Below are 15,902 nucleotides of genomic sequence, written 5' to 3'. Positions count from 1 at the left end.
GGTGGGGGTGGCATTTGCTGGGGGTCTAAAGTATTATTCAAAACTAATAATATTAAGGCATTACTTAATATTACATATATATACCATCCTAATATCATTAAAATTATAAAAAACCAATTAATAAAAATAAAACTTAATATTATATATATATATATATATATATCTTTTAAAATTCGGTTCGGTTCGGTTCGGTTCGGTTTGAACCCGATTTTTTCATAAAATCCATTAGCCGAACCGTTTTTACGGTTCTCATATTTCTTAATCCGAAACCGAACCAATGCTTAATAGAACCGAACCAAATCGTACGATTCGGTATGATTCGGTCCGAATTACCGGTATAAACGGATTTTTGAACAACCCTAATATATATATATAAAATAAGAAAATTCCTTTACCAAACAAACAGGCCCTTATGGACAACTGTTTAAAATGCTGAACCTTTCTCGGCCAAGATCAAGTGTAGTAACTGTATAAAATGCTTTTGTGCGGACGTGAACCCCACCAATCAAATTCACTTCAATCCTCTTCTTCATCTCCAACCCCTCTCTCTCGCTCTCTCTCTCTGTCTCTCCCCGTTTCCATTTCCTGAACTCAACGAGACCTCATACTCAAAATTCCAAAACTCGTCTGTGAAACAAGGATCGACAAGCTCAAAACGACGACGTTAGACCCCGCCGATGGTCTGAGAACCTCCGACGAACACCAAGTCAACTCAGTTTCCGGCGATGGCGATCGACGATCAGAAATCGTCGTCCGACGGTAAAATCTTGGGGTTGTTTAAGCTACCGTTTCGGCAATCGGTGAATTCGCATTCTACGACGTCGTCTTCGTCTTCGTCTCACATTGCTCATCATCAGAGTTCACAGGTCGAAGGATCGAATCCACACAGCAACACTTCAAGCTCAAGCTCGAGCTCGGTATCGTCTGCGGCCAGATCTCTTCTTCCGACACGACGTCGTCTTCGCCTTGATCCGTCGAACAAGCTCTACTTCCCTTGTATGTGCTCTCATCTCGATCGTTTACTTTCGTAATTGTTGTTGACTTGTGCTCATGATCGTACTTGTTTACGCATTTTATGATATTTGTGCGATCTAGTTGATTTGAAGTTGATTGACTGTTAGATTTGCTTAGCACACTTAAATTTTTGATTTTGTTCAAAAAATTTATAGGTGATTTAGGCGAAATTAAAATTTGTAATTTAACAAGGTTTATGTGGTGTTAAATTTGCACAATAATTTTAAAATTATTGAATTAGTGAAATAAAGTGGCATTAGTAATTGAATTTGGGAATATTGGTGTGCGGGTAACTAATGTGAGAACAATTGGAGGAGAGAGTTGTGAAATTTCAATTGCATTAAGCTTAAGCTCTATTTGGATAAGTGGATTTGAAATGAAGGGACTTGAAGTTACTTTATAAAAAGTGTAGGAAGGTTAATTATTGGATGTTGATTGATGACATAGAGATAGGAGAGATGCATTTTGTTGATGATTTTGTACAATATGATTTCAAATAATTGTTTTCATCAATAAGTACGTTAATCAAGTTATTTCAATTTCAATAATCTAAGACTCTCACATTCATTCTTGAAATTTAGATATAAAATAATTCATTGAATTGAAGGTTATAGTCACTAAATGAGTGATGCTATATTCATTCATTTCAAATCCACAAACTAAAAAATGTGCGGAACAGTAGAGAGGGGATGTGACTAAAAAAAGATAACAATGCAATAAGTATGCTATTTTAGGAGGTACCCAAGCAACCCCTCCAACTTGGTTAAGTTCAGCATTATGGTTTCTCATTGGTCATGGATGAACTTACAAGAAATTTGGAGGAACTAAAAAAAAAAAAGAAGGGCTTTTCGGAATCTAGGTTCCCCCCGCGCAAATTCTCCTTTATATGATGGATGAGCTAGGCCTTTTATTTTGAGTTGCACTATTGCATTTATGTGTGTTCTACACTGGATTATCTTCCTGTCTGGATTTGTTAATTTTGAAAGTCTCATTCCTTTTCTTATCATTGAGTCAAGTTTCATCTCTTTTGCCAAGAGTTGATCTCTCCATTTTGGTATTTTTCTCCCTTTGTCAAGATTGCATCGCGCTTTTCAATTATTGAAAGTTCATATGTTTGACTGCTATAAAGTATTTGTAACTTGTGGTCAATATGGAGAAATATGTTGTTTTGAATTTTCATCAATATGGACGCGTTTTCTTTTTTGGGGCATTCTTATTTATGTGATTCCTTTGAGTCTTCTTTCTGTTAACAGTTATGTATTTAATTATGAAAAAATGCTCTCTCTCTCTCACACACACACACACACACACACAGAGTATGTGTATGGTGTCAGGGACGGGAAAATGCCAACACCTCTTATTTTTTTCTTTTGTTTTGGAAAATTGATCTTCTAATTTAATATTACCCTTTTTTTTTCTGGATTTATTCAGCTGTTCTTACAGTCTATTTCTTTTGCTTCTATATTGTCTTCAAGATGAACCTGGTAAGCAAGTGCAGAGTGCTATCAGGATTAAAAATACAAGCAAGTCTTATGTAGCGTTCAAGGTATGATCAAGAAGGTGTAACTTGTTTCAATCCATAGTTTGTAGTTTTCAGTTCTCTGATGCCCAGTGGTAGGTTCTTAAGATAGTAATATGAATTGAATATAGATGTTCCTTTAGGTCCTTGTAAAGTGAATCCTCAGTGATATCATATCATGCCATAGTACTATATTTGTTATTATCTTTCTACCTGATTAATGCATTATTTATTTCTGTTGTTTTAGTTTCAAACAACGGCGCCAAAAAGCTGTTTCATGCGTCCTCCAGGGGCTATTCTTGCTCCTGGTGAGACTATCATAGCAACTGGTAAGAACTCCTGTCTAATTTTTTTGTCATTTCTTGTGTTTGGTAAAAACGTGTTATGAACATTATAATTGCAAGTATTATATTTACACTTGATTTTTTCAATTTTTACTTCTTGTTTATGGATTTGCTAGTATTCAAGTTTGTGGAGCCTCCAGAGAACAATGAAAAACCATTGGATCAGAAGAGCAAAGTGAAGTTTAAGATTATGAGCCTAAAGGTGAAAGGAGTGATGGACTATGTGCCTGAGCTGGTGCGTCTCACACACCTTTCTTGCTGCTTCTGTTTCTTATGCGGGTTTGAACTTTGAGTTTTTCAATCTTGGTGATCACGTTAGTGTAATTTGGTTTATTTACTTAAATCTGGTCCATATTTGATTTCTTACCAAATCTATAGAGACTACACGCTTTAGCTATGTGAAGCCTTATTAGTTGAAGGGGTTTTCCAGGTGTCCAATCATTCATTAAACTGGCTATCACTAGCTTGCTGTCATGAATAGGCAAATGAGTCTTGCATATGAGAAAATTTCCTGCCTTTCACTTTTTAGAAATAGTTGTGCTCTGTAGTTCAACTTTATTGGATTGGAGAGCGCTTGTCCTTACTTGATGGATGGTTTTGCAGAACGTGGAAAAACTAATGGCTATTTATAATAAATCCATGAGATTTTCCAATTAGAAGTTCGAATTGCTTGACTGCTTTTGTCACATTACCTCTATGAAATCCTCTTTTTTGATGTTATCACTGAAAAAGATCTTGTATTTGTTTGTAGTTTGATGAGCAAAAGGATCAAGTGGCAGTAGAGCAGATATTGCGTGTTGTTTTTCTTGATGTGGAGCGTCCTACCCCTGTAAGTACATCTATACATGCCAAATATGAGTGCATTTGCATTCATGCCCTTGCTATTGTGGCTGTGGTTATTCACATGCTTATGTGCATGATTATGTGTAGTCAATAGTTATGTAATATGATATGATAATTCATGAAATTGTGCCTACTTATTTCTTTCAAGGCTCTGGAAAAACTTAAGCGCCAGTTGGCTGAGGCTGAGGCTGCACTCGAGGCTCGCAAAAAACCTCCAGAGGATACCGGCCCAAAGATTATTGGTGAAGGACTTGTCATTGATGAATGGGTGAGCAAGCTAGCTAATGAAACTTGTGAATTCCTTCTTTATAAAATTATCACTATTTAAGAGTATTCTCATCTTTTTTTCCTATTCTATCCCCATTTTTTAGAAAGAACGAAGAGAAAGATACCTTGCACGACAGCAGGTTGAAGACTCTGTTTAAATTGGAGCTTTGTTCTACTTTCAAGTGCTTTACCGGGAGTGAAAAAAGTTTAAGAGTCTGCCTTTGCTTGATGAGTCATTTTCTACCTGTTATCTTTTGGCTTAGTGCAACGGATGTTCTGTTCAAAGAGTTTGGTCAAGGCTATTATTTTCTCATGTAAAAGACGCGAGTTGGATCTTGTAAAAGGTATTACTTGGCGTGTTGCCACCAACCTGTAGATATAATGAATTACTTCTTCGATAACAAATATTGTTCTCTATGGGATGTAAGGCACTAAATCGTTCTTGTTTATAAGCTCATGCATTGTGATTCAGTTTGGTTTGAAAATTACCTTCATTGTTTTCCTGATCTTTGATGCTCGTGCAATGTTTTTTTTTTATTTATTGTTGGCGACATTGCCGTTGTCTTAAAATTGCATGAGTATATATGGTCATTTTGAAGTGTGATTGAAGAAATTTTCTTGTTTGATATGGGGTTGTTGTGTTGTTGGTTTAGTGTGTGTTTGTTGTCCATCATGGTTGGTTGTGATGCTGCTGTTTTTATTGTTCAGTTAAAAAAATGGGGAATTACCATTCAGTGGTACTTTCAGAAAAATATTACATTAATACTTTAATTATAACATTGATTGATAAAGTTTACGATTAATTTGTATTTTTCATTTAGAAGTTACACTGATTTGTTAGTTTCTCTGGCAAAAAATTTGGATTTGTTCAATAAAAAATTGAAAGATATCTTTTTTTGGGTGCAAAATTAGGATTTGTTTATTCACCCAAAATTAGGATTTGTTTTAATTTACCAATTCGATTTGTAGTCATCCGTTAATCTATTCAACTCACTTGATCGATTTTGAAACCATGGATGGTCAGGTGTGATGGGATTTCAGTTTGTTGAAACAGGAAATTTCCAAATGCTATTCAAGTTTGGTTTGGAAAGAATTTTTTTAGTCAGATTTTTTAGTTATCTTAGGCCTCGTTTGGCAAGAGGCTATTTTAGCCAATTAGTCAAAAAGTTACTAAATTAGCCAAAAACCAACAACCCATACCAAAAAGTCAAAAATTCTCTTTTCTCTCTATTTTTTGCATATCTTTTCGTAATTAGTCAAAAAGTCATCCAAAACATACAAGTTTTTTTTGCCTACCTTTTTAACTAAATAGCCAAAAAGTTACTAAATTAGCTTGTTCTCAAACGAGGCCTTAGTCTGATTAAAAAAAAGTTTCGTTTGTAATGAATTTTTATTTATTTATAATTTTGTGAGATAAAAAATAAAATAATTATAACTTAGATGTGATTTATATATATATATATATATTTTTTTAATATTATCTTTTAGTTAGTTAAATTAGTCCCAACTATATTACCAAACGGAGGCTCAGTTTTTATGAAACCATTTTCTGCTGGCAACTGATGCTGTTCCATTTCATACACATCTCCTAATACATATGCAAGAAAGGAGCTATTCATCCATAAAAAGATGAATACTTTGTTTTGTAGCATAGTTAAAAGGTGGTTTTTTTAAGCAAAAATCTATTAAAAAAGTGAACTTTTATTTTTTTACACGTTTTTTTTTTTTTTGTAAAAAATTAAAATATCTCTAAAAAACTAATTTTTAAAACAACTGTACGAATCAAATAATCTAAGTTCATATTGTGGTTTTGAAATCAACTCATTATGTAAATAAGGCCAGTTTCAATACATTTTAAAATTTATTAAATTATCAAATTAAATTTGAACAATACTCGGCTTGACTTAATTATATATACTCTAAAAAATCAAACTACTTAATTTGGGCTTATGATTAATTGATTCAAAAAATAAATAAATTAAATTTAAAAACATTTTAAAACTTATTAAGGGGTCGTTTGGTTTTGGTTTTTTTAGTTGTTTTTTGACTTTTTTAGTCTGAGACTTTTTTGATTGTTTGACTTTTTTTATTTTTTTGGCTAAGGAATGACAAAATTACCCTCCACCTGGAAATGATACTTTTTTGACTTTTTGTTTGTATATGGGTCAATTTGGTAATTTTGTAATTTTTTTTTATCTTTTTGTGATTTTGTAGTTTTTATTATTTTTATTATTATTATTATTATTATATAGCCAAAATAATTTGCCAAACCAAGGCTATGGGGATGGTTTGGGATAATTTAAATAAGTGCACTTTTTGACTTTTTATAAGATATGAGTTGGGTTTGAAGTGATGTGGTAGAGAAGTGATATGACTAAAATAAGATGATGATGAGTGATGGAGACCCCCTCCAATCACCACCCCCACCACCCCACACACACGTGGCGGGTAGTGAATGGAGGACAAGGAAAAAAAAAAAAAAAAAAAATCCAACTAATGAGAGAAAGAGGGGATCAAAGGGGGTGGAAAAGAAAAGACAGTCTTAGACATTTTTGTAAGATGATATTATTTAAGGGTTTTGATTGAGACTCCCTCCAATTACTAGCCCACCACCTGCCACACACATGTGACAGCTGGTGATTGGAGGAAAAGGGGAAAAAAAAAAAAACAAATCAATAAGAGAAAGAGAGGGGGTCAAGGGAGTGGGAAAAAAGAGAGTCCGGATTATTTTTTATTATTTAAATAAGATAGTGACTTTTTAATTTTTTAATTTTTTTAAATTATGACAAATAATACCTAAGTATTTAAATAGTAGCTGACCAATGCAATTGTGGCAAATATGCATGGTAGCTGTTTGGAAGGAGTCTGGGCTTCCCCGCCCCTAAATCATAAATTAATTATCATTTTGGTTTGATTACTCCGCGTATTAAGCTTAAAAAAGTCATTTGTCTTAGTAATATGACAGCTGTCACTTTGACTGAGAAACCCAAAGTGCCCATGTGACATTGTCAAGTACTTTTCAACTTGAATGCGATGGCTTAAAGATTCTCCATGGATTTGTCTTTCTCTGTAATTCAACGGTTTATATTGGGGGGGGGGGGGGACTATCAGTGTTTTCAATTTTTTAGTTAAATCAGAGTTAAAAAAATTATTTTATTATTTTAACTAAATCATTATTTTAGTATTCACTCATCAAATTTTCTGTTCGAACTAAATTTTATTAAAATGTTATTTTTTTATTGTATTTGTTATTTTTTTTATTAAATTGATTAATTGTCAGCCAAACAATTCCTAAAAAAAAAAAAAATTTGTTGTTGACCAGTTCACCAGCCGAACGTTTGGCCAATAACACCTAACTCGCTTGTTGTAGCGAGATACTGTAACGTTAACAAGATAATGTGGCGTTAGCAAAATGAATGGACATTATATTGAGTTTGATGGAGCACATATTCTTGACTTTTGCTCTCTATAATAGCTTCAAAGCCATTGTAGAGAGGCTGATGCTGATGCTCTTACACTTTACTTCCTTCTATTTCGTTTTAAGTAAATTATAAATATACTTTTTAAAGTTTGCTTGGAATATAAATTATCTTTTATAATTTAAAAAATTATAAATATTTATTTGTTATAATTTTTTATTTAATAAAATTAATTAAAAAAATAAAATTCTTGATTATTCTTGTATATAATAAAATTATTTAAATCAAAAATTAAAATAAATTTCTGACATCATCAAAAATTGTTCATTGACTTGATGATTTATATAAAAAATGGATAATTTGTTATGAAATTAGAAATTTTAAGGGATGTGATATAATTTCCAAAACTACAAAAAATAATTCATATTTTAAACAAATTTCAGGGGATGTATTTGTAATTTATTTCTTTTTTTTATTTTTATTTTTTTATCATTTTGGTTCTTTAATTTTTTTTTTCTTCATTTTGATTCTTCACGTTTTAAGTTTTTCTCAATTTATTTTTAAAGTTAAATTCTGTCTAAAATTAGATAAAAAAATAATTTTAGGAGTAAATAAGAAAAAAAAATTAAACGTGAAAAAGTCAAAGTGAAAAAAAAATTAAAACACCAAAGCAAGAAAATAGTAAAATATTAAAGGTACAAGGTGTAATTTAACCATTTATATTTTAAGTTAAAGGGAAACTTTGAACATGTGATTTTAATGTCATTTTATTTTAGTTCTAACTCAAATAATTAAATGTATACTTTTCTAATATGTATTGTTGTGATTAAAAAAAAAAAAAATAGTAAATGCATTGCAGGATATATATATATATATATATATATATATAAAATAAAATAAAGAGATGCTCATTTTTTTTTTTTTCGCCATCAATGGATATTGCTAGTCCTTGAGCAAAATAATAGAAATAAGAAAAAGAAAATACTTTAAGCCACTTTCGTAGGAATCACGATTGCATTTAGCATATGCAACAAGCCTTTACCCCAAGTGGAGGAGTATAGTCTCGTGAGGGTTTCCAAAAATGATACCCACAAACGTCAATATATTCATATTTGCTCAACAACAATTAACCACACCATTCCACTTAACAATCAACTTATGTGTCACTACGGTATGATATTAAGACATGATGACTCATTGAAGGCACAGTGGACAAACATGAAGGAATCTATTGAGCCAAAATCACAATTCAGCTAATACAAAAGTAAAGTCCTTTGTATTTATGAATACTAGTAGATACATCATCAGTACCCTCGGTGTAAAGTGCAATCTCCATACTAGTTAACTGTCCACTATAATAGCCTAGTGTAACTCATAATAACACCTAACATATATAGAAAAACTAAACTGTTACAACAAAGATTCTTATTTTTTTTTTTTTTTTGGAAAGACTGTGCAATGTTTTGATCCATTAAGTTTTCTAATCAATCCATGTAACAAGCATTGGGCCAATGATTCACAAACCAGACAATTTTAGGGCACTAAGTGTGAAGACATCCCTACAGGCTTAATAACTCAAGCTGAAAAGGTTACAAATCCGAACAAGTTATTCTCCTTATTTTTCCTTAACTGTGCAATGTCTAGGTCCCTTAAACTTTCTAATTAATCCATGTAGCAAGTATTGAGCCAATGACTTCTAGACCAGGTGGTTTTAGGGCATTAGGTGTAGAGACACCCCTATGGGCTTAATAACTCGAGTTAAAGAGGCTACGAACCCAAACAAGTCAAGTGTTTTATCTATTTATTTAAGAATCTTGGTTACTCATTTATTCTTTTCTGCAACCCTAGCAATTATCAATAATGTATACCAGGGATTAGAATAGAGAGGTCATTATTATGAAAGTGTATTCATGTGAATCAAGACATACTCATGACAAGTGTATTAATACCCCAAACATAAACAACTCTCTTAATACAAACATCACATGTGAGTATCTACCCAATAAGCCTACTATATTAACATATGTTCATATCACTACCATACTAGCACAAAGTGAATATCAAGTGAAATGGTGCAATCAAGTGTAGCAAGTACAAACTTGAATTATTTTTATAAAAACCTTCACCCCCCAATTGGAATACAACATTGTCCCAATTGGAATACAACATTGTCCTCAATGTAAGCAACTGGAAAGTAGATAGTAAAATGAGAGAGAGAGGATCTTACTAGACGGCGTAGGCGCACATCCAGCGAGGCAAGGACACACCAAACACATACACACTTTTTTTTTTGGAACAGTACAGGATAAAAGGAAAAGAAAAAGAAAAATAAAACAAAACAAAACAAAACAAAAACAAATAAAGAACTAAAAACAAAGAAAATACAATGGATATTACTGATTTGGATTCGGCGGTGGCGAAAAATGCTGCTCAAATAGGGCATGCATTAGCGTCCGTGTCTCGAACGCCTCATTATGAATCCTAGCGCCAAGCTGATCAAACAACTGCTGCCTCGACTCGCGGTATGTGTAGAAATCAATTTGTAGAGATGCAATTGACTGCTGATACCCATCAAAGACCATCTGCGAGTGATCTCGATATGCTTGCAAGTCTGCCCGGAGATCAACCACAGATTGCAGAATAGCGGCTTGATTATCCAAAATAGCTTAATATTGCGCACGCGTTATACGGAATGGCGGTGGTGCTGGGGCTGGGGCGGCGGGGGGCTCTACCGGATCATTAGGATTAGCCAGAGCATCAGGAAGGAGTAGTGGAGGCGATAGGTGAGCATTGGTTTGGCGGGATGATGTAGACATATCTGTACAAAATAACACAACCAACACAACCAAAAACGTGGAACTATTATATTAGCACTCATCAAATAGCGCATGCATAAACAAATCTCTCAAAACCTCATTGTCATTACACCACTAGATTACTTATATTTCAAATTTTTTTTTTTGTTTGTTTTAGAGAAAATCAAAATAAAATAAACAAAATAACTTAAAGAAAAATAGGCAAACCAAAACATGCAATTAAGTTAGTAAAAGAAAAGAAAAGAAAAGAAAAGAAAAAGAAAAACAGAAAATACAAATAAAAATAAAAAATTACTAAACGATTAAATTAACATTTAAATCACTAAATAAAAATAAAATAAAACTACATCACTAACTAAACAATTAAAAAAAATAAAAACAATCTATTAATATATTAAACTAACAAGAATCACTAACTAAATAATTAAATTAAAATTAAAAAAAAAAGAATCACTAACTAAATAATTAAATTAAACAACTACATTATATAAAAATAAGTTACAACAAGCTAGAAGATTATTATTAGTATTATTACTACAATTTTTTTTCGGGAAATCCGACGTGCCGCACGTGCACCGACGGAGGCAGCACGTGTTGATGTTGTTCCCCAGATACACTCTTTTTCACTTTTTTTTTTTTTTTAATATTTATTTTTTATGTGGGGATGAAGATGAAGAACAATGCTTAAAAATCACTATTAAACTACCAATACACTGATATTACAAGTGAAAACTAAGAGATTTAAACAAAAAGTGGGTGATTACCTTGAAAAAAAAATAGGGAGAAGAGAAGATGTAAATCCGCCGGAAAATATGGCCGTCGGAAGGTCGCCGGTCGGAGAAGATAGTGATGCTCCGGTGGTAGGATGGTGGTGAGTGAAAGTTGAAGGAAAAAGGAAGAAGTTGGTGATGGTGGGATTGGATGGAGTTTGTGGATTTGTGGGGTTGAGAGAGAGAGAGAGAGAGAGAGAGGGGGAGGGAGGAGAAGAAGATGAGAGGTAGAGAGAGAGTGTGCTGGGAAGAGATAGTGAAAGTGGGTCTAGAGTTTGGCTTAAAGGTGTGTTTGTTTGTTTGTTTTTGTTTTTTTGTTTTTTTAAAGAAAATAAAATAACATAACATAAATAAATATAAATAAACAAATAAAAATTGCATGAATTTTTTTTATATATAAAATAAGTAAATAAAAATAAATAAAGAAATAAAATTGTACAATTTTATTTGAAGAAATATAAAATAAGTAAATTAAAATAAATAAATAAATAAATCTGCAGGGAATTTTTTTTTATTAAGAAATATACAATAAGTAAATAAAAAATAAAATCAGCAACTTTTTTTTTTTTTTTTTTTTTTTATTGGACCGCTCGTGCGGCAGTTAAGCAGAATACTTTTGGGCCTGGGCTGCTCGTGCACTCAAATTTTTTTTTTTGTATGGGCCGCTCGTGTCGTTTCACACACCAAAATTAAATATTAAATTATATCAAATTCTTTTAGAATAATGACAAGTCCAGGTATCGATCCACAAGGATAATTGTGAAATTAAACTAATTTAATTGTTAAATTTCTAAATCAATTTTGATTAAAGGATTGATGGATATTATGACTAAACGAGAATTAAATGAAATTGAGTAATTAAATTGACAATTAAAATTAGGGTTTGAGATACTAATTTTTGAAAAAATCTTAGGGCTAAGAATTCACTATTGATCACATAAATAAGACTTAACAACGGCCATCAATTGCAATACGATTTGAACTACCCAATATTTCACAACTACAAGTTTGAAATATTGATTAAGAGGATGGTTGTGTTCAATGTACAGGCATGAGTCATCTCAAGTAGCACAAAACGTTTGTTCTAAACTATGATAGCAACACGACCCGTCTCTCGTAGCATGACTCGTTTCATACTTTGAACACAACGACAAAGAAAACTAATGTATGCAAAACACTAAACAATCAGAGAGAGTAAAACACTTGAAGAGATGAAAAATAAAAATATTATAAACTTCTATAGTATCCATACATTTATTCAAACCGTTTCACAATAAAAGCTTAAGAAAAACCCCTTTACATGGCTAGGGTTTCATCAAAACCCTAAAATTGGAAGACTAGCCACTCATGGAGGAGTGGGAAGAGGAAGAGGATGAGGAAGAAGGCCTCATGGAAGTTGTTCTTCAAGTTTAAGGGAAATCACTCTCTTCAAACCCTAGCCTTCCTTTTTCTTCAAATAATTTTCGAACCCTAGGTTAGCCTATTTTTCTTCTTTTTATTCTCAGCAGAACAAACCCAAAATTCACCGCACGCATCCCTAAGTGGGCTACTCAAGCGGTGGTGGGCCGCACGTGCGGTGAGGTGGTTGGCTCTAATTTTTCGCTTCTCGCATAGAGAATCTATTTTTGTACCATTTTTTGATTGGATTTGCGTATTTCTTACCAAATCTGTATAAGTGCACAAAACACATTATCTCTACCAAATACACAAAGTGGAAAGACTATAAATATAATTTAAGTGACCTTAATGTAATACCTTTCGGCCTACATCAGATATGTATTGAATGGTGTGGAGTAATATGCCCTAAGAACAAGAAATAATTTTTCAAAAGGTAATGACATACAAATAATAATTTATACAAAATTCTTATAAATAATAATGTGGCTCAATGTATTATTTTTGCTTTAAAACAAAACGCTTATAAAAGTGAATTTTTTTATAAGAATAATATTGTTACATCATCTTATAAAATTATTTATATCAATTTTATATGTATAAAAAAATACCTGGTTTGTAGATGTATTGTTCATATTCTCTATAATTTCTCCATGCAAAACTATGGAAACTTACGAGTGTTATTGTTTTGGTTATATTAACAATAAGATGAGACATTCCTCTACACACAATTTTTAAATAAAAAAAAAAAATGTGTATACTATATATGTATTCTCAATTTCAGTCCTTTGATTTAAAAAATAAATTTGAGCCATTAATGACAATTACATTGGATCATTACTAATACCATTTAAGTCATAATGGAAGATCACATTGGATATAACTAGCCTTTTGTTTGTTATGAGTTAAGTCTGATTTTTTTATTTTTTTGATTATTTTAGCCTAGTTAAAAAAGTTATGTTTGGAATAAATTTTGATTTTTTTTTTATAGTTGATTTGATAGTTGTGAGAAAAAAAAAATGAAATAATTATAATTTAGATGTGATATTTTGTCTTATTAGCTAAATCAAACTGTTTTGTTTTTATTGACTAATTTAGTCAAAATAACTCATGCTAGACAAAGATATAACTAAGTCGGTCACATAATCAAACTTGTGCATTTTAATATGATCCTAAGGAAATTTGATAGATTACTATGAGCTTCGTTTCTCAGGATAGTTATGAGCAGATGCAGTAAATTGGATTTATTTATTAGAAAGTCTTATTACTCCAACTTTCAGTAATAAATTAATCACTAAAAAATATATTTTTAAAAAAGTACAATTCAATTACTTATGGTTTCGCATCATATTTTAATACAAATTAATACCAAAAAAATTACAAATTAAGAATTAATCAAAACTCACAAACAAAAGTCAAATTGTCCTGATTTTTTTTATCACTTTAATAAATTTATCAGTATTATTATCAACATCAAAAGATCATTCTATAAACACAAAATATATCTAAAAAGTTTCGACACTTTCTTATTATTAAAATGAGAAACAAATACGTAAATAAATAAATAAATAAATATTAAAAACTTGTGAGTAAATAAGTCCATTCAATACAACTTATCAATAATTATCCCTTGTTTCTCCTATGTTTAGAGATGCCGCCGGCCTGTATCAAAAACTCAGACCAATGATGCCTTTGGGCTTATGTGTGTTTTGTCTATTTCTTGAAAACAATCTATACATTGGAGGATTTGAAGGAAGCTATACAAAAGAGAGATTTTTCACATTTTGTGAGTAAGAAGAAGAAGAAAAGATAGAAAAATGGCCAATTCAAGCAACAAAATAACCATGTTTATAAACATGGTTTTGATTCTCTCTGTTCTTCACATCATCATCACAATTGCCGAATCCAGATCAATCCTTAGCTGTAAGTCTTGTTGCTTCATATTAAAACAATACAAATACAAAGAAAATGTTATTTTTACGTTACTTTTATGTAAAATTTTCTATTTGAATATCATTAATTGACACTTGAATTATAATTTAAGTAGTTGTGAACGGACACTTAGATGCCAATAAAGTGAGCGGTCGAGTTTGTAGAGTGGGGAAAAAAAATCTATATATGTTTTATTTATAATTTTGTTTTTTGTTTTTTGGATAGATTTGTAAATTGTCTCCTCTAGTCTTTTAATTTACTAAAGATGCAAAGATCTGGATATTTTTTATTCTATTTTTAATAACTACTAATCTTATGATGATCACATTACATTATCATACTTTGGCCTATTTTGGGAAGGTAGTAAAAAGCAGTTTTTTTGCTTTTAACCAAGTTTTTTGATTTTTTCATAAAATGACTTGGGAAGTTGGTAAAAAATTGATTTTTTACTTTTTCAGATAATATTTTTTTAAGTTGTCATGTCATGTGTACAACTATAAAATTACCAAAATGCCCTATTGCAATATGTAATCCTAAACAACACTAAGGGTAGTATCGTAATTTCATGATTGTGATTATAATCACAATCCCAAATCAAATTTTGCTGAAAAACGCACGCGTTTGGCGTCTGGCGTTCTCAGCCCAACGCTGCGTTTCTCTCTCTTGCCAAAATAACACTTTATATATCATCTCATATACTATCATTTTATTGATTTAATGGGTCTACCACTCATGTTTGTTATTAATGTAGTAGTGATACATGTGATGATATATAAAATAAAGTGGTCATTATAACATTATTGTTTGATCGATATAGTCACAAAACAAAAAATCTTATATCCAAGATATTTTATATATCATACATTTTGTTTCATCAACTAAGATCATTTTCAAAAAAAATAAGAGATGATGGATGGAATGTTTTACTTACCACAATAATATTATTTTGTGGCTTAGAAAGGAAGATTGCAATGAAATTTGCTTATCTTGACTCTGTAGTTTTGTACATTAAAATTATTTGTCTTGACTCTTACCTGATTTTGTATGTCGAGAAGAAAATTGAATCTTGACTCTTAGCTGATTTTGTATGTTGAGAAGAAAATTGAATCTTGACTCTTAGCTGATTTTGTATGTTGAGAAGAAAATTGAATGCAATTTAATTCTGAATGAATTTTAAACAATTTTTGAGAATTGAAATAGTGTCGAATCCCACTGATAGCGTAATTAAACTACTTTTGTTCATATTTTGTTAAGGTTGAATATTTTTTATTTTTCATGAATAAACTTAGTCTATAATCTTAACAAGAAAATGATTTACAAACATAATTTTTATACATAATAGCATGATGACAATGATATTTTTGAAATTATGAGTCATAATATTAATAATGAGTGTTTTAGTTTAAAATGAAATAAGCATTAAAGGCATGTCATTCTATTTTATTTGTCTAGTAAGAAAAAGGTTGGGACTCCCTTTTTGGAGAACTCTCACCACCCCATTGTATTGTGATTGGCTAATTTTTTGTTTTTTATTTTTTGTTTTGTTTTGTTTTTTTTTTTTCCTTCTATCTCTGGCTGACATG

At 31.2% G+C, this 15,902-nt stretch overlaps 1 protein-coding gene and 1 long non-coding RNA gene across 2 annotated transcripts; one reads left to right on the top strand and one right to left on the bottom strand.

Annotated features, from left to right (window-relative positions):
* Positions 1-396: 396 nt before the first annotated feature.
* On the top strand, positions 397-4,472 carry LOC114293694 (vesicle-associated protein 4-2). Its single transcript, XM_028237810.2, has 7 exons — positions 397-996; positions 2,490-2,560; positions 2,781-2,862; positions 2,994-3,112; positions 3,629-3,706; positions 3,869-3,988; positions 4,092-4,472. The coding sequence occupies exons 1-7, from the start codon at positions 726-728 to the stop codon at positions 4,143-4,145; spliced, it is 795 nt and encodes a 264-aa protein (XP_028093611.1). The 5' UTR covers positions 397-725; the 3' UTR covers positions 4,146-4,472.
* A 5,004-nt stretch (positions 4,473-9,476) lies between these two features.
* Positions 9,477-11,247, bottom strand: LOC114293699 (uncharacterized). Its single transcript, XR_003640163.2, has 2 exons — positions 10,987-11,247; positions 9,477-10,224 (listed from the first exon to the last, which is right to left on the bottom strand). It is a non-coding gene; the product is annotated as an uncharacterized LOC114293699 (long non-coding RNA).
* Positions 11,248-15,902: the final 4,655 nt, after the last annotated feature.

The sequence above is a fragment of the Camellia sinensis genome, chromosome 9 (assembly GCF_055761805.1).
Source record: "Camellia sinensis isolate YWXY chromosome 9, ASM5576180v1, whole genome shotgun sequence".
NCBI lineage: Eukaryota > Viridiplantae > Streptophyta > Magnoliopsida > Ericales > Theaceae > Camellia > Camellia sinensis.
This window is presented reverse-complemented; position numbering and strand designations above follow the sequence as displayed.